The 17,312-nt window shown below is 41.7% G+C and overlaps 1 protein-coding gene across 1 annotated transcript in view; it reads right to left on the bottom strand.

Moving 5' to 3' along the window:
* Positions 1–13,167, bottom strand: part of RASA1 (RAS p21 protein activator 1) — a gene marked incomplete at its 5' end in the record, with an annotated part of 144,733 nt that extends 131,566 nt beyond the window's left edge. The window contains one exon of the mRNA XM_081089009.1: positions 12,647–13,167. Coding sequence (XP_080945135.1) covers positions 12,647–13,167 — 521 coding nt within the window. The remainder of the gene's footprint in view (positions 1–12,646) is intronic.
* Between the last annotated feature and the right edge of the window lie 4,145 nt (positions 13,168–17,312).

The raw sequence follows: 17,312 nt of genomic DNA, 5'->3' as shown, positions 1-17,312 counted from the left end.
CTATGTTTCTCTCTCTCTCTCTCTCTCTCTCTTTTTTTCCGCCCCCCTCCCTCCCTCCCTTCCTTCCCTTCCACTCTCTCTAAAAATCAATTGAAAATAATATCCTCGGGTAAGGAATAACAACAAAAACAAAAAACATTATAGATAAATCAGGATGAAATCCTAATTCAAGCAACCCATAGGAGTGCAAGAAAAGAGAAACAGAGAAATGAGAACAAAAAAATTCACTGAAATTCCTAACGTAGCAATAATTACTGTAGCCCGGCTGGCGTGGCTCCGTGGTTGAACATCAACCTATGAACCAGGAGGTCACAGTTCGATTCCCAGTCAGGGCGCATGCCTGGGGTTGCAGGCTCAATTCCCAGTGTGGGACATGCAGGAGGCAGCCAATCAATGATTCTCTCTCATCATTGATGTTTCTACCTCTCTCTCTCCCTTCTCCCTTCCTCTCTTAAACCAATAAAAGTATATTAAAAAATAAGCAAAATTACTGTAAATGTAAATAGTTAAAGTACACCAAGTAAAGGCAGAGACTAGTAGTGTGGAATTTTTAAAATGACCTGATTATAGGCTGTCGATAATTAACCCACTGAAAATAAGACATGAAAAGTAAAAGGATGGGGGAAAAGTGCATTTAGACAAAGTAAAAGTAGTGACTCATTAATAATAGATATACTTTACAGCAAAAATAATAGTTAGAGACAAAAAGAGGAACAACATATAATGATAAAAGAATCAATCCACCAAGAATACAGAACAATCCTAAATGTGTACACACCAAAAAATAGAGCTCCAAAATACATGAAGCAAAAACTGATAGAGCTGAAAGGAGAAACAGACAAATTTATGATTAAAGTCAGGAACTTCAACACTTTCCTCTCAGAAACTCACAAAAATACTAAACAGAAAATCAGCAAAGATTGAAAATTCTAAATATAATAAATTCAAAGTATATAATTGACATGTAGAGAACAACACACACACACACACACAGGCAAATACACATGTTTTAAAACATCCATGGAATTCTCACCAAAAAAGACCATATTCTGGGCCATAAAACAAACATCAACAAATTTCAAAGTATGGAAATCATAAAAACATGTTCCCTCACCATAATTAATTCTAATTTGAAATCAATAACAGAAAGACAACTGGTAAATCTCAAAACACTTGAAAATTCAACTACACACTTCTAAATTATCCATGGGTCAAAAAGTAAGTCTCAAAGTTAAAACACAGAATTGAATAAAAAGACAGCATATCAAGAGATGTGAGATCCAGTGCTAAGAGGGAAAGATAGAACATTAAATGCTTACATTAGGAAATAGAAAAGTCCTCAAATACATTAAATTCCTAGCTCAAGAAACCAGAGAAATCGGAGGAAAATCAACCCAAAACAATCAACAGAAAAAAAGCAATAAAATAATAACAATAAAAGCAAAAATTAATGAAACTGAAAATAAAACTAGAGAGAAAAATCCATTAAACAGAAAGCTAAATCCTTTGGGGAAAAAACAAATAAAACTGATCCATCTTTGGCAAGACTGACAAAGCAAAAAAGGAGAGAATATACGAATTATCAATATCAGGAATAAAAGATTATATCTTTGAATATTCCATAGCTGTTAAAAGGGTAATCAGGGAATAATATAAATAAATTTATACTCATAAATTAGACAAATGAACCAATTTCTTCAAAAGCCACATACAGTATTACCAAAACTCAACCAAAATAAAATATATATATATAATCCTGTAACTATTTAAAAATTTGTAATTTAAAATCTGTATAAAATGAAATCCCAGGCTGAGATATTTTTTCTAGAGAACTCTACCAAATATTTAAAGAATTAAGAGGAATACTTCACAAACACTTCCAAAAAACAGACAAGGATGGAACATGTCCTACCTCATTCTATGATACCAGTATTACCCAAATACTTAAATAAGAAAAGGATCTCACAAGAAAACTACACACCAGTATCTCTCATGAACTTAGACACAAAAATCCTCAACAGATCAACAACCTAAATTCTCCAATGTTTGAAATGCATTATACACCATAACCAAGTGGGATTTATTCCAGGTATGTAAGGCTTGTTCTACATTACAAAATCAGTGTAGTCTACTATATCAACAAGCTAAAAAATAAAAATAAAAATAAAGTAATGATATGATCACATAAATTAACTCAGATAAAGCATTTGACAAAATCCAGCACCCATTCATAATAAAAACTCTGAGTAAATTAGGAAGAGAGGTGATCTATCTCAACTTAATGGAAAGTATCTATCTCCCTCCCCGCTCCAAAAGAGCCTACACATACTTAATAGTGAAATTAGTACTAAACGCTTTCCACCTAAGACAAATAACAAAGCAAGGATATCTGCTCTCACCACTCTCGTTCAATATTATAGAATTTCTAGCCACTGCAATGAGACAAAAAAAAGGAATAAAAGACATATAAGATTAGAAGGAAAGCAATAAAAATGTTCCTATTTGCAGTTGACATAATTGTAAAAAATCCCAAGGAATCTGTAAAAAGCCTCTTAAAACTAAAGGTAAGTCTAGCAAGGTCACAGGATACAAGACCAACATACAAAAATCAACAGCATTTCTACAGACTAAAAATGAACATGGAGAAACAAATTAAAAACATAACATTTGTAATATTGCTCCAAAGAAAAAACATTATGAATTTAACAATATGTGTATAGGAATAATACACTACAAATTATTAAAATGCTGAATAAAGAAATCAAGGACCTAAGTAAATGGAGATATATACCATGTCAATATGGTAAAGATGTCAATTCTCCCCAAACTGATCTATAGGTTTAATACAATCCTATGAAAATTTCAGCAAAGTTCTTGTAGACATGGACAAGCTTGTTATAATATTCATATGTAAAGACACAAGCCTTAGAATAGCTAAAACCTTAATGAAAAGTGAGAGGAATCACCCTACCCAATATTAAGGCTTACTACATAGCTACGGTAATCAAAAGTGTATTAATAGCAGATGAAGATATAGATATATAGATATACATATAGATATAGATATAATTAGAGGCCCGGTGCACAAAAATTTGTGCACGTGAGGGCGGGGGGGGCGGGGGGGGCGGGGGGGGGGGGGCCTCAGCCTGGCCTGTGCCCTCTCGCAGTCTGGGACCCCTCAGGGGATGTCCACTGGTGACTTAGTTGGACATCCCTCTGGCAGCTCGGGAGCCCTAGGGGGATGTCCACTTGCCATCAGGGAGCAGGCCTAAGCTGCAGTCAGACATCCTTAGCGCTGCTGATGAGGTGGGAGAGGCTCCCACCACCACCGCTGTGCTGGCAGCCGTCAGCCTGGCTTGTGGCTGAGCAGAGCTCCCCCTGTGGGAGTGCACTGACCACCAGGGGGCAGCTCCTGCATTGAGCGTCTGCCCCCTGGTGGTCAGTGTGTGTCAGAGAGAGAGAGAGAGAGAGAGAGAGAGAGAGAGAGAGAGACAGAGAGATATCTCAATGGACCACAAAAGAGAACCAAAAGTAAATCCACACATAAATGCCCAATTGATTTTAGACAAAAGTGCACAAGTAATTCAATGGAAAGAGGATATTCACCTTTTCAACAAATGTTGCTAGAGCAATTGGATATCTATAGGCAAAACTATGAACCTCAATTTTAACTCCATATCTTTTATGAAAATGAAATCAAAATGGATCATGGACTTAATGTAAAACATAAAACTTTTAGAAATAATCATAGGAGAAAATCGTTGAGACCTAGAATAGGCAAAGTACAACCTACAGCCCTGGCCAGTGTGGCTCAACTGGTTGGAGTATCATCCCTTATACCAAAAAGTAGCAGGTTCAATTCCAGGTCAGCACACATACCTAGGTTGAGGGAGGCAACCCCTCTTCTCTCTCCCTCCCTCCCTCTCTGCCTCTCTCTCCTTCTCCCTTTCTCCCTCTCTCTCCCCCTTCCTAAAAAATTGTTAAAAGTACAACCTACAAAAGAAAATATAAATAAATTAAGCCTCTTCAAAATTAAAAACTGTTGCTCTGTTAAGAGCAGAAAAAGACAAGCTATAGAATGGAAAAAATATTTGAATACCACATATCAAACACAGAATAATTAGAATACATAAAACTCAGCAATAAAAAAAAAAACCTATTGGGCCCTAGCCAGTTTGGCTCAGTGGATAGAGCATCGGCCTGCAAACTGAAAGGCCCCAGGTTGGATTCCAAAGGCTCATGCCCAGGTTGTGGGCTCGATCCCCAGTGGGGGGAGTGCAGGAGGCAGCTGATCAATGATTCTCTCTCATCATTGATGTTTCTATCTCTCCCTCTCCCTCTCCCTTCTTCTCTGAAATCAATAAAAATATATTTTAAAAAAAAACTATTGGAAAATGGGCAAAAGAGATAAACAGACATTTCACCAAAGATATACAGATAGCAAATTAGCACCTGAAAAATTTTTTAACATCATTGGCCATTAGGGAAATGCAAATTAAAACCATAAGATATCACTAAACATCTATGAGAATAGCTAAAATAAAAAATGGTGACAATATTACATGCTGATATGGATACAGAAAATCAGGATCACTCATATATTAATAGTGATAATATATAAGGACACAGCCACTCTAGAAAACAGATTGACAGTTTCTTATTAAACTGAGCATATATTAATTACCATGCCATTCAGCAACTGCACTCTTGGGTATTTATCTGACAAAAATGAAAACTTACGTTCACACAAAAACATAAACATAAATGTTCATAGCAGGTTTTTTTCCTAATAGCCAAAGTGTAGTACATCCCTAACACGGAATACTACTCAGCAACAAAAATGAACAAAGTATGGATACATGCAACAAAGTGAATGAATATTGAGGGGAATCTTGAGGGAAGCCACTTTTAAAAATGCTAATCCCAAAAGGATTTCATACTATATGAGTCCATTTATATAATCTTTTTGAAATAACAAAATGAAGAACAGATTAGTGGTTGCCAGGGATTAGTGATGGAGGAAGTGGAGAAGGGAGACAAGTTTGGTTATAAGAAGGCAGCACACACACAAAAATAAAAAGACAGCACAAAGAATCCTGGTGTCAATGAAAGTGTTCTATATCTTTATTATTGTGATGATTACACAAATCTACACATGATAAAACTGAATGGAACTAAATATATACTACACACACACACACACACACACACACACGTGTATGCAGAGCTGGGTGAAATATGAATAAGATAAGTGAATTTTATCAATGTCAATATCCTGTTGTGATACAAGATGTTGCAAATAAGAAAAAAATGAGTGAAGGGTGCATCTTTGTTATTCTTACAACTGAATATGAATTTATAATTATCTGAAAATAAAGTTTAATTTTAAAAATTTGAGAGGTAATTCAATATTTAGATAGACATGCATGGAGCAGAAATATGGTTCTATTATTATATAATTTCTTAACTGTGACTCCAGTTTAGTGGGTTATTTCTACAAAAAAATAAAAAGACTTAAGAGTTGAGGGAGACTTCTAGGTCATTCCCTTAGCATAAGACAGATATACAAGAGAACAGCAATTTAAAAGTAGCATTGTTACAACAATGAACACAGAATGAATACACAAAATTTGCTGGAGTAATGTCTCAACCACAGGATATTCCATGACTACAATCCATGGTCATGTGAAAACTCTTTTTACGCTATAGTGATCGGACATGCATTTAAATATTTTCCATCTCTCAACATAGCTATAGTCAAAAGAGGAGACACATCACTAACTCATAAAGAAGGTAAAACCCTAACCAATTTGGCTCAGTGGATAGAGCGTCGGCTTGAGGACTGAAGGGTCCCAGTTTCGATTCTGGTCAAGGACATGTACCTTGGTTGCAGGCTCATCCCCAGTAGGGGGTGTGCAGGAGGCAACTGATAGATGTTTCTCTCTCATTGATGTTTCTAACTCTCTATTCCTCTCCCTTCCTCTCTGTAAAAAATCAATAAAATATATTTTTTAAAAAAGAAAGAAGGTAAAAAAGAAACAAAGTTTTTCTTTCTTACAATGAAAGAAATAAATGAATGAGGACGCTATTTTTCAAGTAGTGGATATGCATTCAATCTGCTCCAAAATCATCCGAAACCACTTTTAAAGATGCAAGGTTACCCAACGTATCAGTCAACTTGGGCTACCATAACAAAGTACCACAGAGTAGATGCTTAAACACCAGACATTTATTTTATCATAGTTCTGGAGGCTGAGTTCAAGATTAAGGTGCCAAGAGTTGACTTCTAGCGAGGCCTCTCTCCTTGGCTTTCAAATGGCCAGCTTCTCACATGGCTTTCTCTTTGTGCATATGCAATCCTAGTGTCTCTTCCTCTTCTTATGTGAATAACAGTCCTTTTGGATTATAGAACCACCCATATGGCCTTATTTAATCTTAACTACCTCCTTAAAGGCCTACCACCATATATAGTCAAACTTGGGGTTAGGTCTTCAACATATAATTTGGGTGTTTTGTTTGGTTGTTTTGGTTTTTTTTGGGGGGGAGGGCACATTTCCGTCCATAACACCCAGCAACTGGCCAGCCCTGAAGTATATTAAGTTTTGTATGAGTGCACATATATATGTTACATGTACTGAAAGGGGGCAAGGCAAAAGAAAAAATATAGTTTTTGCATTAGAATTCCAAGTCTATCACTTAAGTGTTCTCAACGATAAGAATGTGAATACCTATTGCACTAGTTGTGAGAATTAAATGAGATAATCTATGTAAAGTACCTAGCATATGGTAAATAATAAATAAGCCACCTCTGCCTTTCCATCCCTTTCCTTAAAAAAATTAATTCTAAGTATTACTCAAATCTAAACATATCTAAAAAATTATGGACACTAATTTATGTCTGTAATTTAATTTTATCATCTTAATTCTCTATCATTAATGCCTCATCTTCCAATTAGAGTGTATATTTTTATATATTTTTTGTCCACCATAATGTTCATTGTTTTACTAACAAAAATCACATAATTACTGAAACACCTAAAATCATACCCTAAATCCTGTTGCGATGTGATTAAACTTGTGGAGAAGTAAACTGTATCTGACAACTATTTTTAACTTGGCTCACAACTGAAATGTACTGCAGATAATTTCAAGATAACACACCTACCTTCTATATACTTGCATATTCAAACAATGAGCCATAACCAACGTCCATACTTAATATTTTTATTTAAAATTAAGATAATGGTGGTAAGAAGCAAAACCTATTGTGGATATATTTGAATCGTGTAATAAAAGACAATCATGCTGAGCCTAAGGAAAGAACTTGCAAGTACTTGTCCTTTCTCCTACTTCCTCCCTTACCACTGGCATTCTAGTATTATCTGATATTACATGTAGATGAAAACATGGAGTAGGCTATAACTTTGGTGTCCCCAAGAAATCTCAACTCCCAGTATTAATGCCCTTGCATATTCAAACAATTAGCAATAACCAACATCCCATACTAAATCTGCACTGGGTCATGTAATTAGCATTGGTCATTGGAATATTAACACACATGAAGAATACAGAGACTTGATAAGTGATAACACAGAGAGTCCTGTCCTCTTGAAACGCTGTTGTGGAACCCAGCTGCCATGCTGTGAAGAAGCTCAACCTAATGAAGTAGAGAGACTATAGGGATGGAGAGAGGAGAGGGTAAGAGAAAGTGAGAGGAGGAGAAAGGGAGGGTGAGAGGACGGATATAGCCAAAAGATGACACATGAACATCCAAGGTGTCTTAATGCATAAGTCTGGTGCCTCAGCTGGGACAGCTGGTGGATGGCATGGCATAACATACACTCTCCCTCTCCCTACCCCATTCCCTACTCCCCCCCCTCCCCCCCCCACCCGCCATCCTCTCCTCCCCTCCTCTCTGCCCCACCCCCTTATGCTCCCTTCTAAGTTTTCCCTTTCTTCTTCCTAATTTACAGCTGTCCTTTTTATTTTTTGTCTGTCAGCCTTTGTCTGGTTTTCAATGACCCTGACCAATTCTAGCCTTTGGTTGTGCTCTGTATTCTTAGTAACTACAGGCACCTCCTTCAACCTCCCTCCAGACCACAGGTAAATAAGAGTTCAGACTCTTCACTAAGGTCAAAAGTTTATACTGATTTAACTCATAATTCTTTTTTTACCTGATAAAATCATTAGGCAATAGGAACCAATAACTTCATGTTCAGATAATAAATTATGCAGCAAGGAAAACATACCTCCTACTTTTCCTCAGACTTTACTGATCCTCTTTGTATCAATGTCTTATTCTTTTAACCCCCATGACCCATTCCTCATACTACACTCATTATATTTATCTTAATCTATCCTGAATCATAATAATAGGTTTATTTAACTTCCTACTAGATCCAAAACTCTCTGAGAGACTCACTGGGAAAAGGAGCATCTTACTCATTGTTGTAATCCCTTAAATTAAGCATCCACTAAAAATATGGTACAAAATCTGGGTCCTGGTCAGCAACCACTGTGTCCACAACTAATCTTTGCAATTCTCACCCCTATTTTTATTAGGAAATAATGACTCACCCATAGTTATAATGCTATCAGTGACAGAGTTAATGAACACTACATGTACTAACATTAACTTTAACAATTATTTGACTTAAGAATTATTTTACTTTTGTAGAGACAGTGAGATTATTTTTTAAGGGGAAAAAGGTATTATTTAAATTCCTTATTTCATTTTCCTTTGTTTCAGGCCTGAGAAGCCTGCTTATTAGATCCAGGGTAAGATCTTGGCCAGATGCCAGGCAAATAATATCAATGGCAAAGCAGGCCTGGTGGAGACTACAGCAAAATGGAAAACTCAGACCCCACCTCAAAGAGACAACCTCCACTGGGCTCTAGCAATCTACTCTCAAGAAGAAACAGCAACCTGTGATTTCTCAAGAGATACTGGAAATTGAGCCTTCTTAAATGTGAAGTCTTCCAATTTCTTAAAAATAGACTGTGATCGATTTGAGAGGAAGGGAGAGGGAGAGAGAGATAGAAAAATAGAAACATCAGTGATGAGAGAGAATCACTGATCAGCTGCCTCCTCCATACCCCACACTAGGGATGGAGCCTGAAACCTGGGCATGTGCCCTGACTAGAAATTGAATTGTGACCTCCTGGTTCATAGGTCAATGCTCAACCACTGAACTATGCTGAAGTCTTCCAATGTTTAAATGATAACAACTAATTACAACAACAGATTTCAAATACACTAAGAGCAAGTCTTATACTAGTATATCTGTTGGATTCAGCTCAAGGTCCTTCTGCTACTGCAGAGAGAGAGAGAGAGAGAGAGAGAGAGAGAGAGAGAGAGAGAGAGAGAGAGAGAGAAGAGCCCGGTGTACAAAATTCAAGTACGGAGGGGGGGGGTCCCCTCAGCCCAGCCTGCACCCTCGCCAATCTGGGACCCCTCAGGGGATGTCCAACTGCCAGTTTAGGCCCAGACATCCCTCTCACAAACCGGGACCCTTGGCTCCTAACTGCTCGCCCCTAACCTGCCGGCCTGATTACCCCCTAACTGCTCCCCTGCTGGTCTGATCACCCCTAACTGCTCGCTGCCTGCCTGATCACCCCTAACTGCCTCAGCCTTGGCCTCAGCCACCATGGCTTTGTCTGGAAGGTCATTTGGTCTAATTAGCATATTACACTTTTATTAGTGTGTGTGTGTATATAATTTTTTTTTTTAAGGTATACTAAGAGACCAACATTCCTTTACTTTCTCTCCCTTACCTTTAGGGAAAATAGAAAAATATAACAAGAATAATGAGAAGCAGCTCCATAAAATTACAGGGAATACCAGTGACAAACTAACTTAAATTTTTTCTTTCTTGAAAAAGAAATTTGTTAGCAGTTTTGAGTATTGAAATTTTTTAGCATAAAAATATATGGAAATAATTTTTTTCTTTTTAAATTTTTTTTCCCTCAGAACTTACAGAAAGGAAAATATTCAAATAAATGTGATAGTTAAAATTACACAAACTTTTCTGGCCTTAACAAAACTAACAAACATGAAACTAATGATTCACCACGTATACAGAAAAACCAGATACAAAATACTAATGGCATTATTATATTTACACTGGTCAATCTACATACTGTCACTTGACTCTCTTAAAACCAACAGCATCAAACTAGCTGGATACAAAGCTGAACTCTATGACCAGGGAAACCCAGCCTAACAAACCACTGTGGACTCAATCCAGTAACTTGAACCTCCTATCATGTTATCAGTAAGTAAGACAACCCATCACCAGTAATCAAATATTAATTTAGTCCAAAACATTTAATACTTTTATGAAAGATTTGTCATTATTTAACCAAGGGATTAAGGCTTCGTTCTTCCATTTAAAAATAGAAATAGAAAACACGAATTTCATCTCTTCATAAACCTGCTTAGCTTTATGAAGTTAAAATAAAATTTTTAATATAATTAATTGTTGTAGACAGGACTTTGGAGTTCAAAACATTCTCTAAAATAGCTATCAGTAAGGGACTCCCTACTCCAACAGAATTAGTAGTCAATTTAATGATAATAAAATTATATTATTGTTATTTTGGGAGACCATTTGTTGAACACTTACTATATGTCAGGTACTGTTACTGAATATGTTCAGGGTTCCCATTAAACCTTGAAAACAACCATATGAGGAAGGTACCATTATCATCCCCATTTTATAGATGGGGAAACTGACCTTTCCAAGATCACACAGCTAGTAAGTGGTAGTGTCAGGATTCCAACCCAAATCTTGTCTAACTTCAGAATTTTGACGCTTAACCACTACACTGTATTGCCTCCAGTGACTCTGGGTTGATATCTAAGATAAAGAAAAGAGGGAAATTTGTACTTCTCAGTGATAAATTTAAAAACATACTAGAAATGGAGGTACTTTTTTAAAATAGAACAAATCTCATATACATAGTCACATAAATATTTGAATTCTCAAATACATATAATAATGAAAACCTCACACAATGAACTCACAAATACAATTTTTCCTATGCAATCATTCATGTTTATTATTAAAAATTGAATGGGAAGGCTCTGTATTCTCTGCTCAATTTTACTCTCAACCTAAAACTGCTCTATTAAATAAATTATACCTTTTAAATATTTAAAACTACAATATACTAAATATGCCTAATTTAATTCAGTTATGAACTGGCATAAGACTATATTCTTTCAGTATAAAAAGTTGTACTTTGTTTATTATAACCACAGTGCTGAGTATATATAGTGGGCACTTTATATTTAACTTACTGATTTTTTTTTTTTTTTTTTGCAAAAAGGCTTGAAGATGTGTAACAGTGTGTAAATTAGAATTGTATCACTCTCTGAACACCTTTCAGGAAAGTCTGCAATACTAGACATGATATAAGTTGGGATAAAATTAGACAAAAAACAAAGGGACTCTATTGAACAATATAAAATGAATACAATACCCCTATACCATGACTGACATAAGATTAACTTCACTTTTCCACCTAAGTACCAAAAGATATAGTCATAAGTCAAAATGGACTAGTATTACAAAATCTTTTCCTAATTTGTTTAATTGCTTCTAAATCCTCTAAAGAAATAGACCATCCCATCCCCCAAAATAATAATACTTCCAGTCTCAACACATGAACCAAATCTTTTTTCCTCTGATACTCACCAAGGTTGTCAAATTCTAAAAGTCAATTAGGACAGATGTGAGAGATTAATAAAACAAGTTTTGCCTACTATACCACTTCCCATCAAGAGGTCCCACCTTTACATATAAATTCATACCTAAATTCACTTATGAAGGGAACAAGAGGGAGATACTAACTCTATACAGAAAAGTCCTTGTTCTATGTATTCTGCAGTACCGTCAACATTAATTTAGAAATATTGCATTGCCCACCAACAAAAAGTGTTGAAGGGAAGCACGCTCTTAACTTTATTTCAACGCTGTACTTACAAAGTATCAACTATTAAAAAAAAATCGCACTGATATTAACAAATGAGAACTCTAAAGCACAAGTTACAGACACTGTTGGAGTATGGGCCCGTAAGCACACCTGTAATTCATAAATCTCCTTTCCTTTCTCGCTGACCCACGTTTTCCTGAGTGATCCAAAGACCTTTTTGCATCGCTATGCTTTCAAGAGGCTGAAGTGTAGATTTGCAGTGCAGCAAAAACAACGCATTCCGACCAAGGCATGTTGCAAACAGTACTGGGGCAATACTCATTCAAACACTCCCATGCAAAGCTTCCCGCACCTCGCTTCAACAAGGAGCACACACACGGTGACACGACACAATGAACCACAGCTGCCTCGGTAGCTGCAAGCTCAGCTGAATCCCCGGACGCCACTCTGCTTGGAAGGGGCAGAACCATATCCGGTTCTCACCTGATACACATTTTCCCAAGCTTCCCATCTTAAAAACTTATCTTCCCAGAGGAGCAATAAACATACAAAGACGCCAGGGAGTATGCCTGTAGGGAAGATAAGCGATCCAATTAAATCCCTACGCACGGAACCTGAAGCCTCCAAACTTTTCGGAACAAATCACAGCTGACAGAACGGGCATGTTTTCCCACTTCTCCCCGGCCCCCGAGCAGCGGGCTTCACTTACTGGTTCGTTGGAGGAGCGGTCAGCGGGATGGCCACCTCTTCTTCCTCGTATTCGGGTCCATCCAGAGAGTCCCCTTCGTCCACGGTTCCCAGGCCCGCCCCCAACGCGGGCAGCTGGGGAGGCGGCGGCAGAGGGGGGAATCCGCCGCCTGCCCCGAAGGGCTCGGCAGGCAACGCAGTGGTCCCTCTGGCGAGAGCCATCTCCCCGCCAGGTCCGGCGGCGGCGGCGGCACCGGCCACGCCAGCAGCGGCGCCTCCCCCTGACAGTCCGGCTCCCCCCAGCGCCCCGGCCCCACACCCGGCTCCCGGGAACCCCGATCCCAGCGCGGCTCCGCCATCCAGAGTCCCGGCCGCTCTGCCCTCCGACAGCCCGGGATAGGGGGCGGCGGCCACCGGCAGGGCCGCGGGGATCCTCACCCGACACGCCGCCGGATAGGAACTGGCGCCCGCGGCCGCGCCGCCTCCCGCGGCCCCGGCGGTCACCGGGCCGCCCTCCTCACCGCCGGCCTCGGCCGCCATCATGTTGAAGCCCGCTCGGCTCGGCCTCGCCCGGCCCGCCCGGGAGCCCCGCGGGCCACCAGGCCCGGGCTCCGAGCCGCCCCGCCCCGGCGCGTCCCCCCTTCAGGACCCCAGGCGGAGGAAACAACAACAAAAGGAGGGAGCCCGTCGCCGCGCCCCCTCCTCGGGCCACAGCCCAGGCTCCCGGGTGACGGGAAGCGAAGTGGGCAAAAAACCCAGCGCCTGCACCGCTGCCGCCCAAACCTTCACCTCATCCACCCACACTCACGCGCACACATGCACAGAAGCGAGAAACTTCCTGGCTGCACGAGAGAGGAAGGGAAGCGCCGGGAGCGCGGCGGGGCAGCTGCCGCCCCTCCGGCCGCCGCCGCCGCCGCCGCCGCTGCCGCTTCACCACCCGAGTTCCGGCCACCCCCACCGCAGCCACCGCCGGTGCCGCTGCCGGGGCTGGGGCCGCTGCAGCCGCCGCATCGTCCACCGGGCTGGGGACGGGAGGGGTGGGGAGAACAGAAGGAGGGGGGCGGGGGAGTGGGGAAATCGGCCGAACTGCTCCCAACCTGGAGCGCTCAGGGAAACCGACGCGAGAGAAAGGAGGGCGGAGCGCCGGCGGAGGGGCGGGGGGGCGGGGGGAGAAAGGGCGGGGAGGGGGGGAGCGCGCGTCTGCGCAGGCGCGGGCGGGGGCCGGGCCCGCGGGAGGAAAGGGAAGAGTCGGGAGCGAAGGAAGCGCGGGCGCGCGCTCGCGGGGACGGTCCGGGGAGAGCGCGTGGCGGCGGGGCCGCCTTTCCCGTCCGTGGGGCCCGCGGCGCGCGCCGGTCTCCCTGGGCTTTGTGCGATGGGCCGGTGGGGCGGAGGAGGGGAGGGCGGGGTACCGAAGCCGGTGGCCGCCGGGCGTCGGGAGAGCCGGAGAGGCCGGCGGGAGCGGGAGTGGGAGAGAGGAAGGGAGGTGGGAGAGGGAAGGGTGGTGCGAGAGGGAAGGGTGGCGCGCTAAGCCGGTGCGGTCCCTGCTTCCTGACCCAGCCTGCGGCGTGGAAATCTAACGGCCGAGCCTGGGAGGAGAGGCTGCAGGTTGCTTCCAAGGTTGAGGCGGGACTCTTCATGTTTTCATTTTTGTTACATAATCTAAATCGCTATATGACCATTACAAACTAAAATAAAATACAGTGCGGCCTTGACTTACGAGTTGAATTGGTTCGGAGACCCAGCTCGTTAAGGAGCTCGTTAACTCAAATTACTCTATCAAGGCAATGCAAAAAATCTGCCCAGAGACAGCTGGTATCTCAACAAACTTGTTAGTGGGAACACTCATAAGTCAAGCCCCACTGTTGTAGGTTCTGAAACTCAAGAAAACAGAACGGATTGGGGGTGCCATATGGAGAAGGCTAAGAATTTTGGTAGCAATAATGGTTGTGAAGTCAGATTTCTACAACTATACACGTTTTCTTCACGGCGCCTCCCTCCCCCACACGCCTCTCCCTCTCTCTCTCTCTACCTCTCTCTCACACACACACACCATGCCATTGCAAGTCTGGTAGGTCTTAATGGGGTGTGAAGAGGAGGGGTGCCATATAGGATAACAGTCAGTGCTCTTTTGTCCTCAGGTGAGAAAGACAGCAGAGCATTTTCCACAATGCATGTGTGATGATGCACAGAGCACCTTCAACAGGACAGATGTCAAGGTCCTAAAAGTGCCAGTTATGTATAGGTTCAAAAGTTACCAATAAATTGAAATCTCACCCTTAATATATCCCAAGAGAAGGGTTTTGTTTTGTCTTTTATACTGGGACTAGAGGCTCGGTGCACAAAAATTTGTGCACTCGGAGTGGGAGGGGAGTCCCTTAGCCCAGCCTGTGCCCTCTCACAGCCTGGGACCCCTCAGGGGATGACCACCTGCTGGCTTAGGCCTGCTCCCCAGGGGATTGGGCCTAAGCTGGCAATCAGACATCCCTCTGGCAGCTCGGCAGCCCTCGGGGGATGTCCACTTGCCAGTGGGGAGCAGACCTAAGCTGCAGTCGGACATCCTTAGCGCTGCTGAGGAGGCAGGAGAGGCTCCCACCACCACCACTGTACTGGCAGCCATCAGCCTGGCTTGTGGCTGAGCAGAGCTCTCCCATGTGGGAGCGCACTGAGCACCAGAGGGCAGTTCCTGCATTGAGCGTCTGCCCCCTGGTGGTCAGTGTGTGTCATAGTGACCAGTCATTCCCAGTCTTTCTGCTGTTAGGGTCAGTTTGCATATTACCCTTTTACTATATAGGATAGAGGCCTGGTGCACGGGTGGGGGCCAGCTGGTTTGCCTTGAAGGGTGTCCCAGATCAGGGTGGGGGTCTCGCTTGGGTGCCTGGCCAGCCTGGGTTAGGGGCTGATGGCTGTTTGCAGCTGGTCACACCCCCTTTAGGATGGGGTCCCCACTGGGGTGCCTGGCCAGTCTGGGTGACGGGCTGAGGGCCGTTTTCAGGCTGGCTGGCAACTGAAGCTCCCAGCCTCTCCTTTTTTTCTTTTTTTTTTTTTTATTCTGGGATTTATTTACCTTCTATAATTGAAACATTGTTGCTGTCACTGGAGCTGAGAGCTGGCTCCAGCTCTGAGGCCACCGCCTGCTGAAAGCAGGTATCTGGGGTTTGTTTAGCTTCTATAATTGAAACTATGTTGATTTCGGAGCTTAGAGCCTGGCTGCAGCAGGCGGGGAACCTTGGCTTCCTCCATCACTGGAGCAAGCAAGCCTCCTGCTTGCTTCAGCTGCGTGGCTGCCGGCCGCCATCTTTGTTGGCAGTTAATTTGCACATCGCCCTGATTAGCCAATGGGAAGCGTAGTGGAGGTACGGTTAATTATTCTTTTTCTCTTTTATTAGATAGGATATATGTAAACTATTATATGCATTCATATAGGTGGAGGAATCATTCCCTTTACTAGTATTTGAAACTACAGTGCAGGTAACCTTGCCTTTTTGGGTTCATATATTGTTCTTATCTTTTAAATTCTCCCAGGAAGAATCCCATATTAAATACCATTGAATATTGAACTTTGAGATCAATATTTTCTCTGCTAAGGATGATCAAACCAACACAGGAGCATATTGAGGATGGGAAGAGGCTGTAATAAAGGTTCAGGGAAAAAGCAAAAGACCACTGAAAGAGGTGGCAGGGTGCCTGCAAGACATTTTCTTTTACTTTAGAAGTCTGCTTAAGCCTATTTACCAAGCCAGAGACAAACTTGATTAACAGTAATCATGAAGACCCCTTATTGGGCTTACCTCTTTTGCCATGTACTCCTTGGGAGAATGGAGATGGACTAGTCTCAAGAGTGGTCTCAGACCAGCATTATCTTAGGACCTTATTAGAAATGCAAATTTGGGTGGGCCATCCCAGATCTTCTGAATCAGCAACTGCAGCAATCTATGATTTAATGAGCCTTCAAGTTTACACATTTAAAAACCACTGTACTGTAGTATGCTAATCAGGAAGGAGGTATGTGATACCTAAAAATGGTTCTGAAAGAAATAAAAATGAGTAAGAAAACCAACTCAGTGTTATTCACTAGGTAGGTGGGATAGCGATGTAGGTATTGGGTTACTAAGTTCTGTGCTATTTTGGAAAGGACGTTAGAAAATGAGAATATGCATAATAAGGTAATTCCATACTATAGAGAATAATGAAGTTCTACAGTTGCCTATCTAAAAACACCTTTTCTTGTGTATATTTTTAAACTTAGATCCTCAGAGTTAGACCATCAAAGTGCCTATTCACCCACTGCCAATGAATTTACATGTAGCCTATGTTTCAAATCCACTGTGTGTTAGCATCCCAATCCTCCAAAACTCCCACCTCAATTACCACCATCAGCCTTTGAATGTAGGAGGTTGGACTGAAGATTATCACCAACTCTTGGGTATCACTGATTTCTCTAACTGCTCACACAGGTTTGAGATCAGACTCACTACTCTACTTTGTAGAATTACCTCCTTCCCTTTTTATGAAAATTCTTTGGCAATTAAAGGCCAATATTTAATGCAGCCCAACACCAATTAAATGCTGAGTTTTATTGCTTTCTAGTGTATGTGTCTACAATACTTCACTATCTATACATATAAAAGCCTAAGCAACCTTTTGACCATTTGACCAGTAACTATGACACACACAGACCACCAGGGGGC

This window comes from Myotis nattereri (genome assembly GCF_964212035.1).
Source record: "Myotis nattereri genome assembly, chromosome: 4".
In the NCBI taxonomy this organism is placed as follows: Eukaryota; Metazoa; Chordata; class Mammalia; order Chiroptera; family Vespertilionidae; genus Myotis; species Myotis nattereri.
Note: the sequence above shows the minus strand (reverse complement) of the source record. Positions and strands in the feature narration are given on the sequence as shown.